Source organism: Daktulosphaira vitifoliae, unplaced genomic scaffold (genome assembly GCF_025091365.1).
Source record: "Daktulosphaira vitifoliae isolate Bord-2020 unplaced genomic scaffold, ASM2509136v1 Scaffold_1, whole genome shotgun sequence".
Taxonomy (NCBI): Eukaryota; Metazoa; Arthropoda; class Insecta; order Hemiptera; family Phylloxeridae; genus Daktulosphaira; species Daktulosphaira vitifoliae.
Genome location: NW_026099572.1, coordinates 11,731,976 through 11,756,216, shown reverse-complemented (window position 1 = coordinate 11,756,216; position 24,241 = coordinate 11,731,976). Strand labels below are relative to the sequence as shown.

The window sequence follows — 24,241 nt, the reverse complement described above, 5'->3', positions numbered from 1 at the left end:
TGGAATTTTTTGGAATATATTGGAAATTTCTGGAAGTTTTTGGAAGTCCGTGGCGGACGGTCCGTCTTTTAGGCCGTCCCTAAATTTTCCATCAACTCTAATCCCCACTATTACACAAAGTTTCTAATCACATTCATACTTGTTTATCTATGAAGGTACACAAAAAATAAACATAGTAAAACGCCTTAGTTATGAACAGGCGTGTTTCAAAATAGGAAATTAAATTTTACAAATAATCTTAATGCAAACTATGTGCTTGTCAGCCTTCCATTATTGTTTCAAAATATTTTAAATATTTATCCCCCAATAAATCTGTCTTCTCCTCATTGTAATCGCAGTCACTCATTCTACAACTTTCGTAAAGCTAACTTCGATACCATTTACACGGATTTCAACAAAGCATTTGATTTAGTTAATCACAATGCCCTAATCCAGGTCCTTAACTTATCCGGTGAACCTCTCCTGTCCTGGTTTTCGTCTTACCTATCTTGCCGTTACCAATGGGTCAAATTGCTTGGAGTAAAATCAAATGTCTATCCTGCTACGTCCGGTGTTCCTCAAGGAGGTCACTTATCTCCGCTCCTGTTCTCTCTATTCATTAACAGTGTATCAAGTGTACTTTCTAATAGCCAGATTTTATGTTTTGCAGATGATATTAAGCTTTTCTCTCGCTTAGCTCATCCTTAGCCTAGTCATCCTTGGATTTTATTACAGTGATTTTGATCGGTTCACGGAGTGGTTTAATTTACTAGGGCTATCCCTTAATGCATCTAAATGTAAGTCCATGACTTTTGTCAGGTTNAATGCATCTAAATGTAAGTCCATGACTTTTGTCAGGTTTCAGTCACCTGTCAAATATGTTTATCATCTCGGATCTACTGAGATTTTATGTTCTAATGACTTTGTAACTGATCTAGGATTTATTCTTAGTAGTGATCTTGATCCTAGACCCCACATTGAGCATATTTGTTGTAAGATCTATAAAACTCTAGGGTTTGTGTTAAGATTATGTAGGGATTTTCGGTTAGGTCTATCATACAAGGTGCTTTATTGTGCACTTGTTCACCCTATTAATGAGTATGGTGCCGTAATTTGGGATCCGCATGAGCTCAATGATTCTCTTAGACTTGAAAGGGTTCAGCGTAAATTTATGAGATATGCTAGTTTTAGATTGAATATCCCTTGTGAATCTCACAACTATGGACCAGTTGCTTCTCAACTAGGGCTGGTTACGCTGGCTGAGCATAGACATATCTCGGGTATTAAGTTCTTAAATAGTTGATTGCAAGGTAATATGATTCTCCCTATTTGCTTTCTTTAATTTGTTTTAGAGTTCCTCAACGTCATTCCCGATCTGTTGCTCCTTTTTATTTTCCTTTCGCTTTCAGTAATTACCTTAAAAATGAGCCTATTAAACGTATGATGTCAAATACCAAAGTTGACCCTTCATTTCTTCTTTGCCTATAATTATCTGAATAACTGTTATTTAATATTTATCATATTTGACAATTAATGTATAACTGATATGTATAATGTGTATATATGTTCAAAGGGCTTATCCCGTGTATTTAATAAAAATAAAATAAAATTTGAAAGAAAATGATAACCTCATTTAAGTTAGGTTCAATACTTGATATTGTATACGGCTGCTTCAATAAAATTGCTGGAAATCCAGTATTACATAGTTGTAAATTCATAAGTGGTAATTATTCACGTATTTCTGATAACTTTACCTTATATGTTGTTCCAAAATCCTAAAATAAATGGTGAATAAAAATTCACTTGAAGTGTAGAATCAAAGGACACTCTTTTTGATTTAGTCATAGCGTTGATATGTTGTTATAAGCACTTTAATGGGGATAAAGAAGGCCTAGACTTACTTGAGGATAAGTTTGTCTCTTACAAAATTAGGAAAATTATAAATATTCTTAAATTAAATATTAATGACACTGAAAAAAATCCTTGGACTACAAGAATTAAAAATATACTTTTTTAAATCAACAATTCATGCTGTTTTTAAATCTGCAATTAGACTTTTTCTAATTTTTTATATTATTACTAATTACACATAAAATAATAATTAAAACAAAAATAAAATTATTTTCAAATTATTACTGATTTTTATTTTTAATATGTTAAAAATACTTAATACAAAATCTCATTTTTAACCTATTTTTTTTTTGGTGCTTTTAAGTTGATAAAAAGACTTGTGAAAGTTTACAATAAAAAAAAGTTGAATTTGCTACCATAACTTTTAGCTTAACTTACAAGTTTGAAATTGAAATCATTAAATAGAAAATTTTATGAGAATAACACAAATTGTATTGTTAGATTTAATATGCAGTTAGGAAATTATATAATTACTATTTACAGTAAATTTATCAGAAAAGCTTATTATTTTTTTTCATTTCTATTGTATATATCACTTAAAAAGAAATCATAGTAATCATTTTTAAATAACTTTTGGTGTTTAAAAAGATTCTACAATTGAAATATGACACAAGTGTTATCGACCGGCAACTTTATCACAAAAATATATTTTTGAATACGGTAGCGATTTTTACCATGAAGACAATCTAAATTTGAATTTTTTTTTTTTCACATTAAAGTTTATTATATAAGCCTTAATTTAAGATATATATAAAAATATCAGTATTACTGGAACATTTCAAAAATTACATTGAAAAAGGTCAATTTCTATTGGCGTGTTTAAAGTTTAAACGCTATCTGTATAAAAGGAAATGGTCAGATTTAAAAAAAAGTATGAAAGGAGTATATAAAAAGAATTGATTCATACATTTTTTAAAAAGTTATAGCATTATAAATTTAAATTATAAAATCGAGAATTTTTCATACTTTTTTCTTTTACATTGATATTCGTTTTTACCATAAAAATTAGTTTAAAAGTAAAATTTTTTTTTCAAAATAAAGTATATCATAGAAGCTTTAATTTAAGATNAAAATAAAGTATATCATAGAAGCTTTAATTTAAGATATTTATAAAAGTATTAATATTTTAGAAAATTTTAAAAATTTTACTTTCTATATAAATTTTTAGTTTTGATCCCCTCCTCATGTGAAATAGGAAGTAGTTCCATTTAAAAGAAATTTATGTCGAGTGTAGGAGGTATATATATATATATAGTAATTATTATAAAAAAATAATATTGAGCTAAACATTCTTAAAAAGATATAGTAACATAAAGTTCAAAAATATAAAATCAATATTTTTTTGATAAAAATGCCTTTTTTTTAAAAGTTATTTTCATCATGAAGACAAGTCCAAAGGTCAATTTTTTTTCAAATTAAAGTATATTACATAATCTTTTTATGTAAGATCTTTATTTAAATAAGATTTTATTTAAATGTCAGTATTTCTGGAACATTTTCAAAATTTAATTTTTTTTGAAAATATTGCCATTTTGAAACTCTTCCTGTGAGCAGGGAAATGTTCAAAAATATATATCAAATGAAAGGGAAATACCTAATGCTTTGATATAAGAAAAATTTATTTTAATTTGTTTATTTTTCAAAAAATTATAGAAGTTTAAAAAAAAAAAATGTCGTAATTTACTATTTTAAAAATTGTAATTTTTTGGGTATTTCTCCCATTTACAGGAAACGAGGGTATTTTTTTTTCAATTTTTAAGGATAATGTCTTCAATTAGATATGATTTGTGATCTTTTGATGTATCGTTGAGAATTATCGGTCTTGTGAGAGCTGAAAAAAGTATATTTTTTGGGCCTATAGAAAATATAAAAATAATTAATGATTTTAAAATCAATTTTTTGAACTTTTAATAATTAATAAATACTGAATTATAAAATTTAGTTATTTTTGTTAGCGACTGCAAAAATAAAAATTATGACTTCTTTAAAAAGCAGAGCCTAAAATACATGGTCGTCACTAGAAATTTAAGTCTACAGGAGCTGAAGTCTCACAATTTTTTGGGATTTTAATGTTGCACGAAGTCCTAAATATGTAATATTGAAAAAAAAAAGAAAATCATTTGTTGTTTTACGCAGTTGAGATAACTTCTTTTATTTGCAGTGCAGAGTAACTCAACAATTCGTGGAATACCTTAAAACAATTAAGGATAGCTCTTGAAAATTATCATCCATTTTTTTGTCGTCATCATTACAGGCGTAATATGAATATTTTTTTAAATAAAAACATATTAAATTAAAAAATAATCAACAATTTAGGAATTATATTAATTCTCATATATTTAAAAAGTTTATTTCAGTTAGGTCTAAAAAAAATAAAACAATAATGGATGAATATTCATCAATAAATAAAAATAACAATGAATCAAGTCAAACTTGTTGCCATAGACATAAAATAAGTAGTTAAGGAAAGTTGAACCTTTACGTGTAATAGACATGTGTTGCTTCATATAAGGATTTTTCATGGAAGTCTTATTGTTATGCATTAATTCTATGTAATAATTTGAAATGTATACACAGACACATTTTGAAATAGTATGATAACAAGTAATATAGTGCGATAACATGTAAAATATTTTTAGTATTCCTCTTTTAAATGTCATGTTTATATGTCCATGCTTGCTGCATGGACATATAAACATTATGCCTACTTTTATAACAAAGTAGTTTTTTAACTAATGTTTTTAACTTATGGATTATTTTAGGGTTTAAAATAATTTTATACATATTAATAAATGTTTTAAAAAGTTCTTAAAACAATTTATTTAACATTTATCCACAAATTTATTAGTATATGTAACATAATTTTGTACTTGAAGCACAATTGCTTATATTATACAAGAAATAAATAACATCCAATGAAAAGTTTACTAAAATATGTTCTGTACAAAATTAGACAACTACAATAACATAGGAACAAAAAAAAAAAAAAAGAATGCTAATTATTACATTAAAAAAAAATGTTTACAATTTAGTTTTGAACACTTTAACGAGTGGCAGTTTGAAAAATTGAATATAAAATATTTCATTACATTTTTTTAAAGTCTAAATTCCCCCATTAAAAAAAAAAAAAAAAAACAACTAATAAATAAAAAAAAAACCTAAACAATTAATTATGCTATACAAATTATACATTTTATTAATTAATGGGGACCTCCAAAGAAGGCAGTGATGAGCTATACTATTCTGATTTATGATTAATTGTAAATGAGACATTATTTTTTGTACAAATTATATACATAAAAAGCCAAAATCTAATAAAATAATGGTCTTATGAAAACAATTAAAGAACACATTAGTACTAAATGGTAAGGGACCTATATTTAATTATTAGCTATACACATATTTAAAGGTATTATTTACAATTTTAAGTACTCAAATCAATATCATAGATATTGTTATATTACAATACTTAGAAAAAAGTATTTGATTATTTTACATCCACAAATAGAAATTAACAAAAAAATAAAAAATAAATAAATTTAATAAATAAAAATTGGTAAACAATTTAATTTTGCTAAGGCAGTTTTTACAAAGATTAAATATATATAAACATGTTATATATAAATAAATATAATGCCTAAAATAAATGTATACATGCAACAGTAAAAATTTACTTGTATTGTACATTATGTAGTTAAAATATACATAAAAAGGAACTAATAAAAATTTTAAATAAATTTCTTTTCAACACAGTAATTTACTATTTTTCTTTACAAAACAAAAAAATTAATTATTAATTAGTTGAGAGAGTGAGTAATTGGAAATATAGTTTAATAAAATTATATTGATATTGTTAAAAGGAATGAAAAGAAAAAAGAAGACTTTTAATATAATTTTTGAATTTAAAGGTGTAACTATAATTGTTATAACAGATATAAAATTTTAAAATTAAACTAGCCAAGAAAATACTTACTAAAAAAAGTTGTTTGTATTCTGAATTTCAGCGTCCATCCATTTTGCTGCCCATGCTTTAGCTTTAGGACAAGTTGATTTATACTTGTCTCTGAAAGATTTCTTTTTGTGGTTTGTATGACGTTGATACCTTAATGGTATATTTGGTGTTGTTACAGTTGGTGCTGGTACTGGGCTATAGGGTCCATCAAGAGGAGCAGGAGAAAAAGGAGGTGATGGTGATGGAGGTGGCTGTAGGGCAGGTGGTGGATCACCATGTCCAATACCACTATCAGGACTAGTATTAGCTGCAGCTGCATCAGAACTATTACGCCTCCGTTTGTCTAACTCAAGAGAAGCAAATGTAACCAAATTGTCAAATCTTTCTCGAATACGATCATTCCATTTTTCATCTAAATTTCATAAATAATAAATTGATTAAAAATGCAAATATTTACAATTTAAAAATGAAGGGTACACGAGAAAAAGATAGTAGAGTTCTTTAAATTTCTTCAAGAAAATAAAAATAATTATCATATATAATAATAATTAAATATTCTTATCTCGTTACTAAAAAAAAAAAATGGATGTTTCTGTATTAGCAAAACTAAAACATTTTTTCGGTAAATAGAAATTATTACTTGATATTACTGTTGATGGGATATTAAAACAAACCATAAAATCGAAAAAATAGACTATCAATTTCTCCTGTACTCTTTAAATAAATATAATAAAATAAAATTACAATACTAAAATATTAAAAGAACACTATATTTTTGTAACATAAAAATTTACATTACATACTATGTAGTAAAGTTTGTTGAGTTAAATACTGACAATTGAAAAATTATAGATTGATTAATAATTTTTTAAGTTCAAAAATATGCTAAAACAATTTTTAATTTTTGTAAAAAATTAAATATTAATTATTATTTTAATTAGTTTGTCAGCAATTTAATAATAATTTTTAAAAGGTCTTTTTATAAGAAATATACAAGTGATTAATTAAATTCTAAAAATATTCAATGAGATAAAAATGCATTAAAATACTTGTTGTTTTATACCCACATTAAGTGTTCAAATGATAGTACTTTATTGATTAGATTTAAACTAGTCAAATTTTTAATAAGAAAAAAAATCGTCTATTTTTAATTTTTAAACAATTTATTAATTTAAAAATAAAAATTTCGTTTGTATGGATTAAATTTATTATAGTACATATATTTAGTTTTTAAAATGTTCTTTAGGATAAGAAAGGAATTTTTTTTGATTTTTACAATATAATCAAATTATTTAAATTATTGTTTATTTATTTTCAAAGAGTCTCAAAAAAATTAAATCATTATTAATTCATAAAAGTGTACTTTACTATTTATGGTATAATTTTTTTTTTGCAGAAATCAAATAGCAATAGTCAACAATTAAAATGATAAAAAATGATAAATAGAAACTTAAATATTATAGTTTAGATTGATATTTTTAAAATTAATTATTAATGATGTTGAATTTATGTAATTTTAAGTGAAATTTCTTTAGAATTTTGTGAAGTATCTATTACATTGTATTTTAATTGTTCAACAAATAAAAGTAAAATCATTAAAAATGCATGAGGCGTCCTCTTTAAATACTTTTAATTTAAAAAGCATTTAAATTTGTTAAAAATCAATTTTTTTTTATAAATACAGTGTTATTTCTAATTTCTTAGTATTTAAAATTTTTTACTACTATAATATTATCATGAACATGCATATTAGTGTATACTACATTATCAAAAACAAAGAGAATACGCAAATAATTAAATATAGCTGCAAAACTATAAAGAGGCATACATAAATAAAAATATCTATCTAATTTGTTTATGCTATACAATAGATAATTTAGTATCCTTTTACTGACTGTTAGTTTTGTAATTACTTTAAAATAACTTTGTATTTTATCAATATCTATAATACTCCTATATATAATATAGATGTTTAATAATTAATAATAATAATAATATATATGTATAATAAATTGATGGTAAAATAATCTATATAATTTCTGTAGAATGAATACCTAGTAAAATTAAAAAAAAAAAAAAATCAATTCACCTATCATAGTAACTAAATTACCAAGTATACAACTATTGTAATTTAATTACACAGCATGAATTGAAGTATTATTTTTAATGAATTTATTATTTCACATGACATGTGAGATCATTTTACTTTTAATCTTTATTAAAATAGAAAATAGCCCTTGAAAAACAAATAAAGATTTTCAATTTATGGATAAATATTTGCCCATGCGCCATAAACCATAATTCATATTAAATATTTATCATTTATTATTGTTAATAGACACATGCCAATTATTTTATTTATAATAGTGTGTATTGCACAACACAATGCAGTGCACTCACCTTAGTATTTTACTAGGTATTCCAATTCCATTAGGCCAGCTAGAGCCTCTATTTATACAGCTAAATAATACTTCTGGTGACATACTTTAGAGTACAAGTATTAAATCCTAAAATAGAAATTAATAAGCGTGACAAGCAACAAAAACCAGCAAAACATGCAATAAGTGAACATTATTAATAATAGTATTTTCTAATATAATATAAGATAATTATATACTTTCAATATTCTAAGTTATTAAATAGATTCTTAATATAACTCTACAATAAAATGGGTAAAAAAAATAAATTAAAATAATAGAAATGAAAATGAAATTTATAATTAAAAGTTATTAATTGGAAATTCAGTGAATTGTGTTTCTTCATCAAATGGCCACCACCAAAAGTTTAAATCAAATAAAGAAAACAATTCACTTAGATAGATATATCCAAAATATTTTAATTTTATGGTTAAGCCAAGCTAAATGACATTAAACCAATCAGGCAACTTGAAGAAAAAAACTACATGGGAGTCTAATATGAAAACGGAATAAAATTTCACGCCAAAACCTAATCTAAGTGTGAAATATAATACTTGAATCTAGAATAATACCTTCTTCAGAGGGAAGTCTATCTGACATCGGTGTCAGTTTTTTTGATGGAATAGGACCGGGTGATTGAGAACTTCGTTTGAGTATCCTATGTGCTGACTGTGTATCGGATTCAGTCTTTTCTTCTTTAAACGACAGTCCTTCATCTCCATTGCTATCTTCGCCATCATTATCTAGTAGCCGATCATGTAGTGATGCAGCCAAACTATAGATAATTATTTTATTAATTTATATAATTTTAAACATATTATCTTAATATTACCCTTCAACAGGTTCTTCTTTAAGAGTGGTCAAAATTGGAGGGGGAGTGTCATCATTAAATAACGATTCTTGGTATGGTTTTAGATCAGCTTTAGGTAAAGGTATGTACATAAAAGACCGATGTTTTTCTGATGGTTGATTACTAATCATATTATCTTTGGTTCTATTATTATGCATAGATAATGGAACAACAGCATTAATAATTGACTGATTGCTTATTTCTAAAGTACGATTTTGCCGATCCATTTCTAAGCATCTTTCAATTTCATTATTTAAAACATCACCAATTGTTCTAGCAATCATATTTTGCTGTACAGATGGATTTGGAGAAATTTTTTCCTAGGATACAAAAATGTCATAAATTAATGTTTACTAATTAAAATTTCAAATAAGTTTTACTTGTGATAAATGTCTTCTAAGAGCAACTTTGGCTGGAGATACAACACTGTAATCTGGACTTTTAGATGATGGTTCATTAAGAGCACTGGTAATGAGATCTTTAACATGTTCATCATAGAAAGGCACTTTGAGTGGTGTATCAGATGAATGTCTGTTGAAGATTTTAGTCGATCGTTGATATCTTGCTGCTGTTTCTATATGCTTACCATTTTCAACAATTTTTCTAGCCTCAATTTGACGACCAGTTTCCAAAATCTTTTGAGCTAAAATTTCTGGATTTTTTTCATCAATTTTAGCTATATCTGGAACATCAGGCCAATCTTGTGAACGAATTCTTGATTTTTTGTTATTTGTCATTTGATTGTTCATAGTAGAATTATATTTGTTTGAAACATTTTGTTTTTCTAAGCTATCAATTTCATTTTTTACTGATTCAATTGTTTTAGATAGAGAATGTTTTCTTTTTCTATTTTCCATGAGTTCTGTCATTAATATCTTTTGGGTGATAACTTCATGATCAGTTAAATTTTCTGACTGCTGTATAACTAAAGAACTTGGTGTTCCAATAGCATTCACTTCAGCAGCTCTTCTACAGTAGAAATCCCAGTATTGATTCTCCAAAACATTAGTCTAGTTGAAAAAAAAAAAAATAAAATAAAATTTAAGGATTTATAATTATTTTTTTTATAATTGCGTTCACCTCATTTTTTACTTTAGCAACTTTAGTTTGTAAATCTTTGTGTCTTAACACAATAACTTTAGCTGCTGTTAACACATCTCCTGTAGTATTTGTCGGTACAATATCTAATTCTTTCATGCGAGTTTTCAAAAGACTACAACTATCTTTAATCAAATGATCTACTTGTTTCTTAATTTGATTAATTTTCATGCTTAAGTTTTGTTTCTTTTCCTAGAAAAATGATAAAAAATTTAATTTATAGTTAAAATTATTTTCTAAAACATACATTAAAGTTGTAAAAGGCAAAGAAATGAAAAGATATTAGAAAAAAAAAAATAATAGAAGGTATTTACTGAGTAAAACATTTAGTAAAAGGTAAACATATTCAAGGATAAAGGGATTAACACCAATTATAACTTATCATAAACCAATCATTTACACCTATAACTTTGTAAATCCAATAAGTACCTTTTCAACTTTGATTTGTGCTTCAACATCTTCTTTAAACTTTTTAGTTTTAAACATATTTATCATATTCATGAAACCTTGTTTATAATCATCCAAGAGTAATTGTAAAGAATATGGAATATCACCATCAGGTGGAGGCAGTTCAGTATGAGTAGCAGCATACCCAGCACCAACACCAGTAATGGAAGTTAATGTATGATCAATACATCCTTTAGGAGGTTCTTTTATACTCATTGAAACTTCAGGAGTAGTGCTAAGAACAGTTTCACTATGCAATAAGTTTAAAGAGGCTGAAATTTTAACATGGCGTTTGGGAGCTTTGCGTTTTGTTTTTTGTTTACGAGCTTTTGAAGTAGTGCGCTTTCCTTTAGTATTATTATTTTTCTCTACATCCCTCACAATAGGAGTAGCTTCAGAATGTGATCGGTTATGTAATGAATTAGTATTAGTCTTAAAACTACGGCTACGACGAGGTGTATTGCGCTTCATGACTTTTCTACTAGCTCTATTATGATTATCTAAAATAAAAAAAAGATAGTAAAAGAGAGAATATATAAACGTTAATAACAATAAATTGATTATCTACCAGAAACATTTTCATTATCTCCTTCACTATTATGTCCTCCTAAATCAGACCAAGATTCTCGGTTATTAGTGATTTTTGTTTTTTCTGATGCTAAACTTATTGTGGTACTACCATCAACACTATCACCATTCATATTACTCAACATTGAATCTGTGTCATCTGAAGAGCTATTAATATTATTATTAGCAATAGTTTTCTGTTTTTCTCCATTTACCTATTAACATATTCACAAAAATTAACAAATTAAATGTCCAATACTCAATTATCCATATAGGCAATTTTGTTTTTTAATAAAGTAAAATAAATATTAAAAATTCAATATTTATTTTATTGATAATAATTCTCTATCTAATTACCCTTGTTGACTTTGAAACAGGAAGCTTATTTTGAGTAAAGTATCGTTCAAGCTGTTGACAATAATAAAAAAAAAAAATGTTTGAAATTTCAATTAAAAAAATTCAAAATAAAATTATTTTTTACAGTATAAACTTTACAAAATCACAAGAATGATTGAATAAATAAATAAATGAAATGTAATAATAGTAAATTAAAAAATTTAAATATGTTAGATATTGTGAAATAACTTAATTTACCAATAAAATCGAAATACACAATAGTTAATTGTATTAATTAATTTGAAGTTTAATTCTAGTAAATTATTATTTTAAAATATTGAATCTTAATCTACAAGCATAAAATAATCATACAATCATGATTAAAATATTGCATTTCAATTTTTGTTATTTAAACAATTATTAAGAACCATCTTTGCTACACAAAGAAAGTTCTGTATATATTAATATTTTATTTTGTTTATATTCAAAGTTTTGATAAAATAACACAAAATGCTTAAAAAATAAAATAAAAATAATGGTAATAATGATTTTTTGTTATATAAAATAATTTTCTTCATACTTTAATTATTAAATGTATTTACCTTTGTTCGATCTATAACATGCAGATAGTACTTCACAGGGTTACAAGTCCAAGACACTGATCCAGTTATTGGTTCCATAGCTGATACATGCATAATTGTTCCAATATCTAATCAATTAAAATAAAACAGTAATAATATTTAATTAAAAATTCCACAAATGATATATTAAATTAATTTACCACTTAGGTTTCGCTCAGACATTCGAAAATTAAGTGGACAGAATGATCTTGATGAAACTATTCTAGCACCATCTTTAAGATCAGCAAAACGTTCTTTTAAAGCATGATCAACTTGTGGTCCAAAAGCATAATTATTAACAAAGACAATAGATGCATTAGTTATTTTCTCTCTATGTTCTTCACTTAGGAAATCTCCTTTGATAAGCTTATACTCGCCATACTGTTTTCCATACCAAGACATCCATTTTTGAAAGTTTGTATGCATAAACTAAAGAAAGCAGAGCAAAAATTATTTGTGATACAGACATTTAATATTAAACAAGCAAATTGAATAACAAAATATTAAATAATTTTAATGATTATTACTGCAGAGTAGGATGATGGAACATCAGCTTTTTCAACACCCCAGCAAATTTTACATTGAGTTGATGCGGCCATTTGTAAAACTATTTGACCAACACCTGATCCAAGATCAATAAAAATATCTTCCTCTGTAATATTAATTAAATCAATCATTTGACAAATAAGATCATATGATGTTTCTCCGTAAACCTACAATGAAAAAAATTACAAACTTAGAATCAAATGTATTTTATTTATTTTATATTTTTATACTTCTGGAGAAAAGGGTTCATATTGATTTAATTTATCAGGGTCACTGACAGAAACATTGTACACTTGTTGTATAATATGACGAAGTAGTCCTCTGGATGCCTTCCTACTAAATTTTTGTAACGAAGTTCCTTTATTCTACAAAAAAAAAAATTGTTCATATAAAACACTACTGTGAACTAATTTTTAAACACATTAAAATTTTAAGTTAGGTATCTATTTGATGCATCAGTGTATAATGTGATAAGTAATCACATGCTAAAAAAAAATTATATCAATTAATAAAAAAATGAAAAATTGATTCTTAATTAAGAAAATATACTGCGATGAAATTAAAAAAAAAAAAATGTTTATTTTAATTTGTTTACTTGTTTGAGGTGGAAGGCTACTGAAAAATTAATGCCCGGGGACACAAATTGTTTAAATGTGATCTTGATTATATGTAATGAATTGTATATAAATAGGCGTCATAGGTGTTTTGAGTGAAATACGCTGTTAAGTTATTTGTATAAAGTATACAGTGTATACTATGTAAAAATACTACAAATATGCATGTATACATTCGTATATCTTGAAATTAAAAAAAAAAAAGATTAAAGTATTTATTTTGTTATTTGATAATCTAAAGCTTGAGCAATCTGTATAACAGCTGAAAGGAAGAGGAATATACATAGTTGAAAAAGTGATTATCCACCTTTACAATATAGATATCGAATGAAAAAACACACAAACATCTTCAATTTAGGGTTTACACAAAAAATATTGAAGTTGCTTAAACTACAATCAATGATGTTAAATATTTACGGATCGAGTTGAGTCTTTTTGAATTTACGTTATTACACCGGACCTTTGAATTGAATAAATTATGTTGAATATTGATACATTTTAAAATAAGAATTATTAAAAGTTATAATAAAAATTAAAGTCTCTTGGTTTAAATTCTTATAGATTTAGATTAATTTTAATTTAAGTTTAATTACAACTAATATTCTCAAAACGAGAAAGTTCCTTGTCATATTAACGTTATAAAGTAGTGTAATTTTAACCCCGTAAATATAATTAAAATCAATACTATACTCTGTAAAAATATACGCGTAATTGTGTATGATTACAAACGTATTTGAGGTTAAAATAACTATATATTTTTTTGCGTGAAAGTGTTCATTAAAAGTATTTATAAGACAAAAAAAAAGCCTCAAATATCAGAGAACATCTGTTTGAAAAAAGGCAGGTGATATCATTACTAAAATATATCATATATACAGGTTGTAAATATCGTAATACTGTAAAAGGAAAATGCTGGGATACATATTACAGCAGATGGAAGAAACGGGGGCAGCTGTTTATTGTTTAATAATAACTATAAGTTGTAGTATAATTAAATGTTTTGATAGATAAGATTCTCTACTAATTAAGTTAATATACGCTTGATTAATAATTTACAGGAAAAGTTCATTTAAAATATTTTAGCGTAAAAGAATAAGCTTTCAAAAGCTAATTAATAATGTACTTTGTTTCAACGCTAAATAAAAGAAAACTTAACCATATGTAACAATTGTCGATCATTCGATATTACTACTAAAATAAGATACACATATTGGCAACGTTGTAATAATCATAACAATGATATGTAATATATTGCATTAGGTTATATGCTGTTGCACAGCAATCCCAGTTTAGTATACGATCACTAAAGCGAAATATACACCCGTCGTGGGGCTTGTATGGGGATGAGGTCACGTAGGCCTTTTTCCAGTATCTCAAATCCCCTTTTTTTGGTCGTTGATGTCTAACGCAACAACAAAAGGCAACCTCCATTTGAATACTAATAATATAATATATAACCCTTTCAACGTTAAATACAACAAAATAATCGATAGTCTTTACAATATTTACCATTTGCACCATACTGTCGATAGCCTTGTTGAACCTGTCACACAGGGACTTCATGCTTTCATACCTAAAAATGTAATAACGACAAAAAAGTAAGGATATCGATTCGTTCTAGTCTACAATAAAATCAAATAATAAATTATGGCTAAGTAACTTACGATTTTGTATCGTAGTCGCACAGGATGTTATTCTCCAATGGAATTTTCATATCAGGGAAATCGTCGCATACCCATCTGCAGAAACAAAAATATAAATTAAATGTTACTAGATAAAATAAAGATTTATTTTACTATTTCTAAATTGTAAAGATATATCAAATACAAAAAAAAAAAACTAAAAATAAATAATATGATTACAGCACCATTGTTCTACGTGTTTGACATAATTTTTATTATTTTTGTTTATATTATGGTGCAATAGAGACGGTGAACTTGATTGCATTCAAATGCACTTACAGATATAGTGAAATGAGGCCAAGGTCTGCAATAGACATTTTTTTTACTTATTAGTAACAAGAACTACCAACCGATAAAATCCCAACATTCAAATTTTATTATAGAAAAATACATCTCTAAAAGCCAACTATATTTAGATAAATTATAAAAAGCTTAATTTATAGTTTTTTATTTATTAATCAGCACATTATCAATGAAGAAAACGTAAATGATTCTTTTTTNTTTTTTTTTTTTTTTTTTTTTTTTTACATAGACTAGCCATCCATTAGCAAGCGGTCAATTTAATTATTTATTAGTAAAACACGAAGAGACAAACTTACAAATTTTATTACATGTAAACTTGGCACAGCTCAACAACATTCATTTTTAAAACTAAAAAATGTGATCTTAATATTTATTATAATTTTATATGAAAAGTCTGATTATTTAATTGTACATTTTCTGCATGGGCTTTGGGCGTGCCATCTATGGCGAATAAAAAATTGCACAAGGACGTTGAGTACACACTGTAAATACGCTTCTATAGGTTTCAAAACATCGCAATGTTAGCTAATACTATAGTGTACATATTATAAATTACGGTATGGGAAATTCCTTTAACTTACATGCAACAGGTGTTCCGTATATGACATTGGATAATAAATACACGACAGAAACCCGGAAGGCGTGGCGAACAGGTTAACACATAGGTACAATCGGAAACGCGTGGTAGGCAAACAAATCATCATTTTAATAATTATTATGTTAAGGATAATTACTTATAACAAAGCAATTAAACTGTTAACGTCAAATAATAAAAAGGTCACAGATTATTTAATAAGAATTTTCTGAATAAAAAGGGGTCGGTGTAGGTGGATGGGAATGTATGCCACCACACTGGCATAGTTGTAAAACATTACGAGGGTGAAAACAAAATGCTAATTTTTCCCTACTATTCTATTATTATATAAAAATATACCCTCTTCCCTCTTTTTCACATCCTATTAAATATGATCAATAGGGTCTTTGCGAGTCTTAAGGCCATAGTAAAAATGATGTGATTTTTAGTTGAAACTGCTAAAAGTTAAAGAAACATTCATATATTTAAAATAAGCTCTAAAATAAATAATTAAAAAAAAATAATAATACTCGTACATTATGTTCTTTTTTAATGTATTAAAATTTCGTTAAAATCTATTCGTATAATGATGTAGTTTTTTTACCGATCATATGAATAATATTAAGATCTACTACAATTAATTAATCAATTAGGTTTCTGGATGTAATAACAAACATATCTGTGGAAATAATATTAAAAAGAATAAAACTGTGTCATGTTAAAGACAATATAATGCAGAACTATGATGGATAATTCGAAAAAATTCATCATAAAATTATCTACTTGATTAAATTAACGAACATAATATTAAGGTATTGGGGTTATTGTAATAAGGATTACAAAATGTTTAAAACGTGTCTTTTGACATTTTATCACAAACATATAAAACGTTTGAACAAAAATATTAACAAAATACAAAAAATAATATTATAATAGTAATATTTATGTAATAATATCATTAGTAAAACGGAAAGTTTTTTTACCGTGATTTGATCACGATAATACATTGATACTTTTATTATAAGTTAAATGTTAAAACTTTTAACATCAAAAATTTAAGTTTAATTAAATTTTTATAATATTAGGATAACTTGTGTTGCTTGTTGTATTTTTGTTTACATTTTCTATTTTCTATTAAATTGGTTAATCTAAATGACAATCAGATGCTGTCGTGTAGTGAGCGGTGAGTCACCCCCAACCAAAGTCGTTAACTCAATAAAAATCAATTGCATTTTGATTCGACTTTCCATTTATACATGACATAGGAGTTATGAACAAAAAAGTCTGTTGTTATCTTAAGTAGAACCCGAAGGATCTCGATGACTAGAATAAAAGGCACTACGATTGTAATCAATAGAGCTTTCAAACAAAACTAATAGTTAGTGATCAAGAAAAAGGAGTAAGGTTCATTTATGACTAGAGAAGATGTATTGAAAGTATGGGAAAAAACAATAAATTAGTAAAAAATATTTTGGAAAAATAGAGGAATATACATAACATAAAAAGTCTTATTATGTCTACTCAACTTAGTCAAATTTACGTTCCAATATTAGTTAAAAAATTTATTTTTTCCTAACTAGCCAAGAATAAAAAAACCTTTTTTTTTTTTATTGTTTTTCTCCTATTAAAAAATTTTGACAACCAGAAGAAAAAAGCCCTTTATTGTAAAAGTGCTTACTTAGAATTTAAAATTCTGTTTAGGCGAAATTCATTAAATACACCCCCCTTCCCAAAAAATTGGCAGGACTGCCTTCGATTACAATACACGCATGATTGCTATAAATAAATAAATATATATATATATATATATATAACAATAACTAAATATACAGACAAATATAACTTTTAAGATAATGAAGATTTTAAATGCCGAGCTCCCCTCTGTTAATCATTAAGTCGATTATATTCAAGAGATGTACGAGTGGCCCGTATTATAAATCTTAAATTTTTATGGTTTATTTAATATTATTTTATTCTAATATACTGTTATTTAACATATAATGAAGGAAAAAAATTAAAATTGTATGTTTAAAACTAGTTTTAAACACGTTTATAATATAAAATTTTTGACGCTAAAAAAAAAAAATTATTTTTTTTTGCAATCTTGATTTTAATGCTATTAGGCTCGGGTGTCCGTATATTAGGGGTTTATAATAAAAAAAAAATTGCTAGAACAAAAATCTCTATTTTATATAAAGCTAATAATTTTTATATTGATGTAAAAAAAAAAAGCTAGTGTATAATGTACACTTGAACACCAGCAGCAGAAGCTGAAACCAATTGTCCGTCACAAAGCGAAAGACACTTTAATTAATGTCAAATTGTGTATTCTGAGTAAATATAATCAGTGTGGGCATGAGAAATTCAGGTGAATCGGATATATTAGAAAATTAAATAGTAAAACTATGCGTGGGGAAATTATAAAAATACGATAATCCTTATGAAAAAACACATTTCTTTTACATATCTAACTTGTAATAAACCAGGTATGATCTTTAAAACAAAAATAAATTTAAAAACTCTTGATTTTCAAATGAATTTGACAATATTCGCATTTAAAATAATTATCTAAATAGTCTTACGAAGACTTATTCATTAGCAATGTTCAAATAATTTGACTAATGACTAATGGTAATGATATTAATGGTTTAATACGTTATGGATTTTCCGGAAGAACGGGTTTCACCAGATATGTTTAATAAAGATGTTATATAAAACTTCATTCGTGTTAAGTTGATAGTTAAACTTTGCATGGTAGCTAAAACGAAATTCAAAATGAATTATTTTTAATTGACGCACCGAAATATTACATTATTTCTGAAGCTAGAATTTAAACGAGTAGTGATTGAGAAAAGAAGGGTAACGTAGTCGTGTGGCAATTGCGCCCAACCAAGGCTTTTCTAGGACGATAAAAAATACCCTATGCGTAGTGAGAACAATAACAAAACAAACCTCCCTACACATATTGGCGTGGTGTGACGTAACCCATACTAGTATAGCCACACGACGCTTGTCCGGGGTTGGCGACCGCCTACAAACACCAGCAGCACACCAAAGTCTATACATACTTCCGCGGGCACAGTGGATCGATAATGTGAATGAGAACGGGGACGGCGGCGGCGGCGGCAACGCTTATCCTCCGTAAGCTCGGCGCGTGACCTCGTGATTTCCTTTCTCTCGGGCGCACAACACAAACGGTTTCACTCGCGGTGTTTCCTCCCTACGCGCGGCTAAAACAAAACTCGGACGCCTCCGCATCTTACACCGCGGGTTCAGTCCAGGCCATCCGGTAGTACAACTCACGACGTCCACGTTGTTGTTACCAACATAAACCGTTATGCAATCAAACACACGCTGCAAACCGGTTTTAGTTGGTCATCACTCTCTCTCTCTCATGCACTCACCGTGGTCTGCACGTGACCATGCTTCGGTCGCTGCATACAGGTGCCACTTGTACGCTACGACAGCAAGAAGATGTACCACCTCCTCTCTCCTTGCTAGTAGAAATCGTAGTAGGAAAACGTACACGTTAAGATGTATACATGTATATCATTAAGTAAAATGAGTTGTTGACACTGCCGGTTGTTCTGAATAACGGTTTCATTATGCGCAATAGAAAAGTTTTTACGGAATATTCTTACTCATTTTTTCACTAGCAAAAGTCAAATAACAACACATGATTGCAATAAGGAAACGCTCGCCGACTGAAAATTCTTGTTAGGTTAAAATTCGAAAAATACATTTTAGGCGACACCCAACAATTAACCTAACCCGATTAAAGAACGATTGGCAAGTTAAATTATTATTACATTTTTTTACATTAGTAACAAATATACCAAGACGTTCGCATGCCAATTCTATTTGTCGGAATGAGATAATGCACAAGTTGTAAGAAAAAGGAAACGCCAAAAAAAAAAAAAAATCGTGGACACAATACTAACACGAAGTATGACACAATGTATAGTCATACGGGCTGGGTGAAAACCACAACGGTAAATAATATTACAACAATGCCAGTCAATAGAAACTACGTTGTAATTGTCGGCGCGAAGCGTTAGTAATAATAATTATTGTTAGCTACTAGTCCAACTAGTCGGTCGATTGAGTAACATTTCCAACAGCAACGATGTCTCTAACCTGACCATCTCTAATCATAAAACGCCCGTTTTAAGAATTTTATCGCTTTGAATATAACAATGTGACACAGAAACGTTGCAACGTCTTAAGTGTTGCGAGTGATCATAGGTGTCAGGTTAATATGTATTTATAGTCATAAGCTTTACATGCAAAACATGTGCCTAGGAACAGAATATTAATATGAAGTAAGCCATTAAGAATTTTACAACACGTTCGCAATAAATTTTTTCCTATAGAAATGAAAATCGCTGACACAAGATATTTGTACACATAGAACAATTATTATGACAAGTAACAAAGAACTATAATATTATACACGTACCACTAAAAATTATAAAACTGAGTTTTCAGCACGGTGAAAAATAATTATTCAACAATTAAAATAAACGCTGGATCAAATTAAAAATGAGTATTTTAACAATTTAAGTTTTATGGCCCTATTGTGCAAATTTCTCACCATACCACAGAAGAATACCCGAACAATAACAGTATCGTATAGCGATTAAAAATTGTCACAATACTCAACATTTGTTTTGTTTTTATTTATACATGATGAAAATTTCCATGTTAGGCATGTCATAGATTACTTTTACTTTTTGTAGAGGTCATTAATGAAAAATCAAAGCGGAAAAAAAAATGACTAGCAACTTCCTAATTTACATCAATGTTCAATATTATCCGTTTAGTAAAGAAAATGGACATTTTTTATGATATATTCTTCATTAGAAAAAAAAAAAAAAAACGTCACCAAAGCAAAATCAAAATATTTTTAAATGTGATTCAATTAAAATGATCTGACACATATGAATTTTAGTTATTATGGTTTATGATTTTTCATCAGTGAATAAATAAAAAATTAAAAATAAAAACTCTAAACTTAAGTTTACAAAATCACATTAAAAAGTAAAAAGTTAACAAAAGTAACAAAATTAATGTTGAATTGTTCAAAACGTGACCTTAAAATATTTGTGAACATAAGCTACTTAAAGGAAATTTACACCAACAATTTAAGTAATACGACGCCACGATTATAAAATGATTTATTGTAATTATTGCGGTTATAGGAAAACATTTTTAAATAACAGCAGAAATAATCAATAAACAAGTTTCGAAGTGCAATTCCGTATCAATGCATATTTATGTTAAATTCAATTTAGCGAAAATGAATTTAAATGTATATTGAACTTTTAAATAAATGCAAAAAAAAAAATCATAACATACAAACTCTTGTGTTATAATACATAAAATTTCATCATGAATTCTTTAATTTAAAAAAAAAAAAGAGGATATAAAATATTTGGATTACGTTTTGGTAGATGTAATAACCGTCAAAACGATAAAAACCGGTCACAAGGCGAATACCGTCACCCGGTGTGTTTGAGGGGTTCTAGTTTTATTCCGGTCTTAATACTATTTACTCTCGGAGGATCAGACAATGGAAGAATCTTATGTTATTTTCCAATAATTCTTATTCACGAACCGGGTCGCTGCGGTGGAAACCGCCAAACAGTACGCTAGAGCGCGTCCTTGAAGATGCCAGCCGTGTTATTGGCCTCAAGCGTGGACGGTCATCGCTCTCCTATACCGTCGTCGACCAGTCGACAACTGTGGCGGTAACATTAAAAAAAAAAGAGAGGGGTCTCCGGAAAAAATATACACACAGAGACTGCGACAGCATATTTAAGACTACGCAGGCATCTGCGGGAGGTAGCAGATTTTTACCCCAAAAATAAAATACGTTTTATAGGACGAGCACACATGTCTTGTTTACAATGACGTGTGGCGGTATGAAGACGCATCATGTAACTTCCGCGCCACCACGTGGCCTGCAAAACTTTCGACAGAGCGGTAGAAGGGAAACGGACACGAAAGAAAACTTCAAGAGTAACCAGCCAGAGAAATAATACACAATGCCGAAATCGTGAATAGAATAATAGTGAAGAACTGTGCGGAAGATATAAAGAGAGAAAACTCGTGGATGTGACCGCAAGACATTCAATCGAGTAGATAATGAGCAACGATAAGCAAGGCAGCGGCAACAGAGTTCGTTAACCGATGATACAACCGGTTCGTGGCCTCCTAAACTGTTGGCCCGCGTCTACCGTGTAAATTGGTAATGATGGATACCTGAGCAAAAATAGACCCATGTTGTTATAGGCTTACAGAGTAATCGGCATAGGGAATCGTATATAGAAATTCTCATTCATTAAATCGACTATCAACGATCATGAAACGGCGTGGAAAAGTTAGGGAATGCGAAATTCGTTTTTGTTTATTTTATGTTACGATAATGCTTCTGTTGTTCGGTATTGTGGCTGTATATTGAATGAATGACACCGATTAGAAAATAATGGCGCGCAAAACAGTTTACTTTTTGATAAGTAATGATAAAAAATAATAGATAATTCTAAAGTACATAATAACAAGCAGTAATTAAACTGCGAGATCTTGTTTATTTGCTCTACAAAAATAACATCAACCAAATTTAGCAAAATATATTTTTCTTAAATAAGTATTTTACTGTAGAAGAGACTAACTGTTATAATAAAACATCTGTTTCGCAAAACTATAACACAATGAACAGGTGGAGGCATAATTTTTTTAGCACAAAGAGCATTGGCGTATTTATAAAATTCCAATGTTACTATACTACTATTATTAGTTTTCAGTTATTTGAAATGTGACGTTAGTTAAGATGGCAAACTTTCAGTGTCAAATTTCGTTATTTAAGATGTAACATGTTTACTAGTCAATTATATATTTGAATGTTAAAATAAGGACTACGTAGTTGAAATTCAAATCTAATAACTTACTTAATTGTATCAATTATTCCCAAGGCACCATCATGCTTGTCCTAAAACATAAATTAAATTATAATAAAAACACAGTAATTGTATTTTATGATATATATGATTGTTATTATAATATTTTATTAAACGAAAATTGTTTACTGCGAAATCATAATAAGTCAATATTACATACATTTGTATAAATTATAACAATTTGTTAATTAATGTGCTTCTCAATCCAAAAGTAGATAACTAAAAATTAATTTTATATTTAAATATTTAAAGGAAACAAAAAAAAATTAGCTGCTAAAAAGTTATTTTTAGGTACAATTTTAAGTATAATATAATCATTTGTGAACTACTACTATAATCAGTAGTAGTTCACAATCATATGAGCTACAATTAAATTTTTTTGATTGTAACGATAAATCAAACTGCACGTAAATGATATGCTTAATAAATAATTTATACATAAAATTATACTAAATTATGAAAAAAATTAGTAATATCACTAAATCTAAATTCTTTTTGTTGGGTAGAGTTCGTTGAACCGTCATTGAGATATCAAATAGTTTCTTTAAAACAACATTGTATAATTGAGAGTGCATATATAGTGATATTTACAACGCGAGTACGTTTAAATATAGCAACAAAAATATATGCCTCTATAGGGCAGACATGAGAGATCGGCGCAAGTTATCAGGAAAAACTATTGTGCAATGTGCCGACTGTAATATAAATAAACTAAATATATTATTAGTGATACGACATCGCATTGATATTAAAACATATCATAAAAAATGCCAAGTCTCTCTAATATTTTGATAGTTTATTTTTATTTAAACTTACCGATCCTCTCCCAATTATCATTGGCCATTTGTATACTACAGGCTCAGCTCCAACAGGACTATGTAAACGCAATTCCATTTCAAACAGGCAACGATGACGATTTACGGGCACTTAGCGCGGCAACGACGAACACAGCACACGGTGGCCACTAAATTTAACACTAACACTAACACGGCGAACACGGCATTTGGTGGCGGTTGTTTTACTATAAAAATTTAGCTAATAACCAAAAAATAAACACGGGAAATATATTTTACAAAAAATAATTAACTACTCCGCTACTTTCCAAACACTTCCGCCACCATCACGCTAGCCGATTCCGTCACGTACGTACGACCCAACACAAATAAATGCAGATTGGCCATAAGATGGCGTCGCGGTAGAGCTCGTCGAGCATGCGTTCTTGGCGAAACCGATAGAAGTTTGCCACTGTCATGGAAGAAGTGAATAGAGTATTGATCTAGTAGGATACAGTAGTATGCCAACGATTAAAAATAAATAAAAAACTTTTTCTACTGCTGTATACACTGTTATTATCACTATAATTTTCGATTGGGTCGGGTTAATCAC

General features: G+C 27.7%; 2 protein-coding genes across 5 annotated transcripts in view; one reads left to right on the top strand and one right to left on the bottom strand.

Moving 5' to 3' along the window:
* Positions 1-823: 823 nt before the first annotated feature.
* LOC126898727 (uncharacterized) lies at positions 824-1,282 on the top strand. The gene has a single exon (XM_050673066.1). The coding sequence runs from the start codon at positions 824-826 to the stop codon at positions 1,280-1,282; it is 459 nt and encodes a 152-aa protein (XP_050529023.1).
* A 4,344-nt stretch (positions 1,283-5,626) lies between these two features.
* Positions 5,627-24,241, bottom strand: part of LOC126893563 (histone-lysine N-methyltransferase, H3 lysine-79 specific) — a 54,621-nt gene continuing 36,006 nt past the window's right edge. The window contains exons 1-17 of one of the 4 annotated variants that reach the window (XR_007701214.1): positions 23,672-24,030; positions 22,847-22,887; positions 15,002-15,076; positions 14,847-14,910; positions 12,954-13,088; positions 12,705-12,890; positions 12,339-12,606; positions 12,160-12,266; positions 11,579-11,629; positions 11,223-11,436; positions 10,637-11,154; positions 10,190-10,399; positions 9,490-10,119; positions 9,092-9,429; positions 8,832-9,034; positions 8,243-8,349; positions 6,159-6,254 (exon numbers count right to left, since the gene is read on the bottom strand). Coding sequence is in view for 3 of the 4 variants with exons in the window: in XM_050663885.1 (XP_050519842.1) it covers positions 5,863-6,254; positions 8,832-9,034; positions 9,092-9,429; positions 9,490-10,119; positions 10,190-10,399; positions 10,637-11,154; positions 11,223-11,436; positions 11,579-11,629; positions 12,160-12,266; positions 12,339-12,606; positions 12,705-12,890; positions 12,954-13,088; positions 14,847-14,910; positions 15,002-15,076; positions 22,847-22,887; positions 23,672-23,749 (3,510 nt within the window). In the remaining variant the exon portion in view is untranslated. Of the gene's footprint in view, positions 6,255-8,238; positions 8,350-8,831; positions 9,035-9,091; positions 9,430-9,489; positions 10,120-10,189; positions 10,400-10,636; positions 11,155-11,222; positions 11,437-11,578; positions 11,630-12,159; positions 12,267-12,338; positions 12,607-12,704; positions 12,891-12,953; positions 13,089-14,846; positions 14,911-15,001; positions 15,077-22,846; positions 22,888-23,671; positions 24,031-24,241 lie in introns of those variants that run through there. The other 3 variants (XM_050663885.1, XM_050663887.1, XM_050663886.1) reach the window with 3 other exon arrangements.

What these genes read in the sequence shown, in the direction of transcription:
- LOC126898727 (XM_050673066.1), top strand. Translation starts at nt 824, where the DNA reads ATGACTTTTGTCAGGTTTCAGTCACCTGTCAAATATGTTTATCATCTC.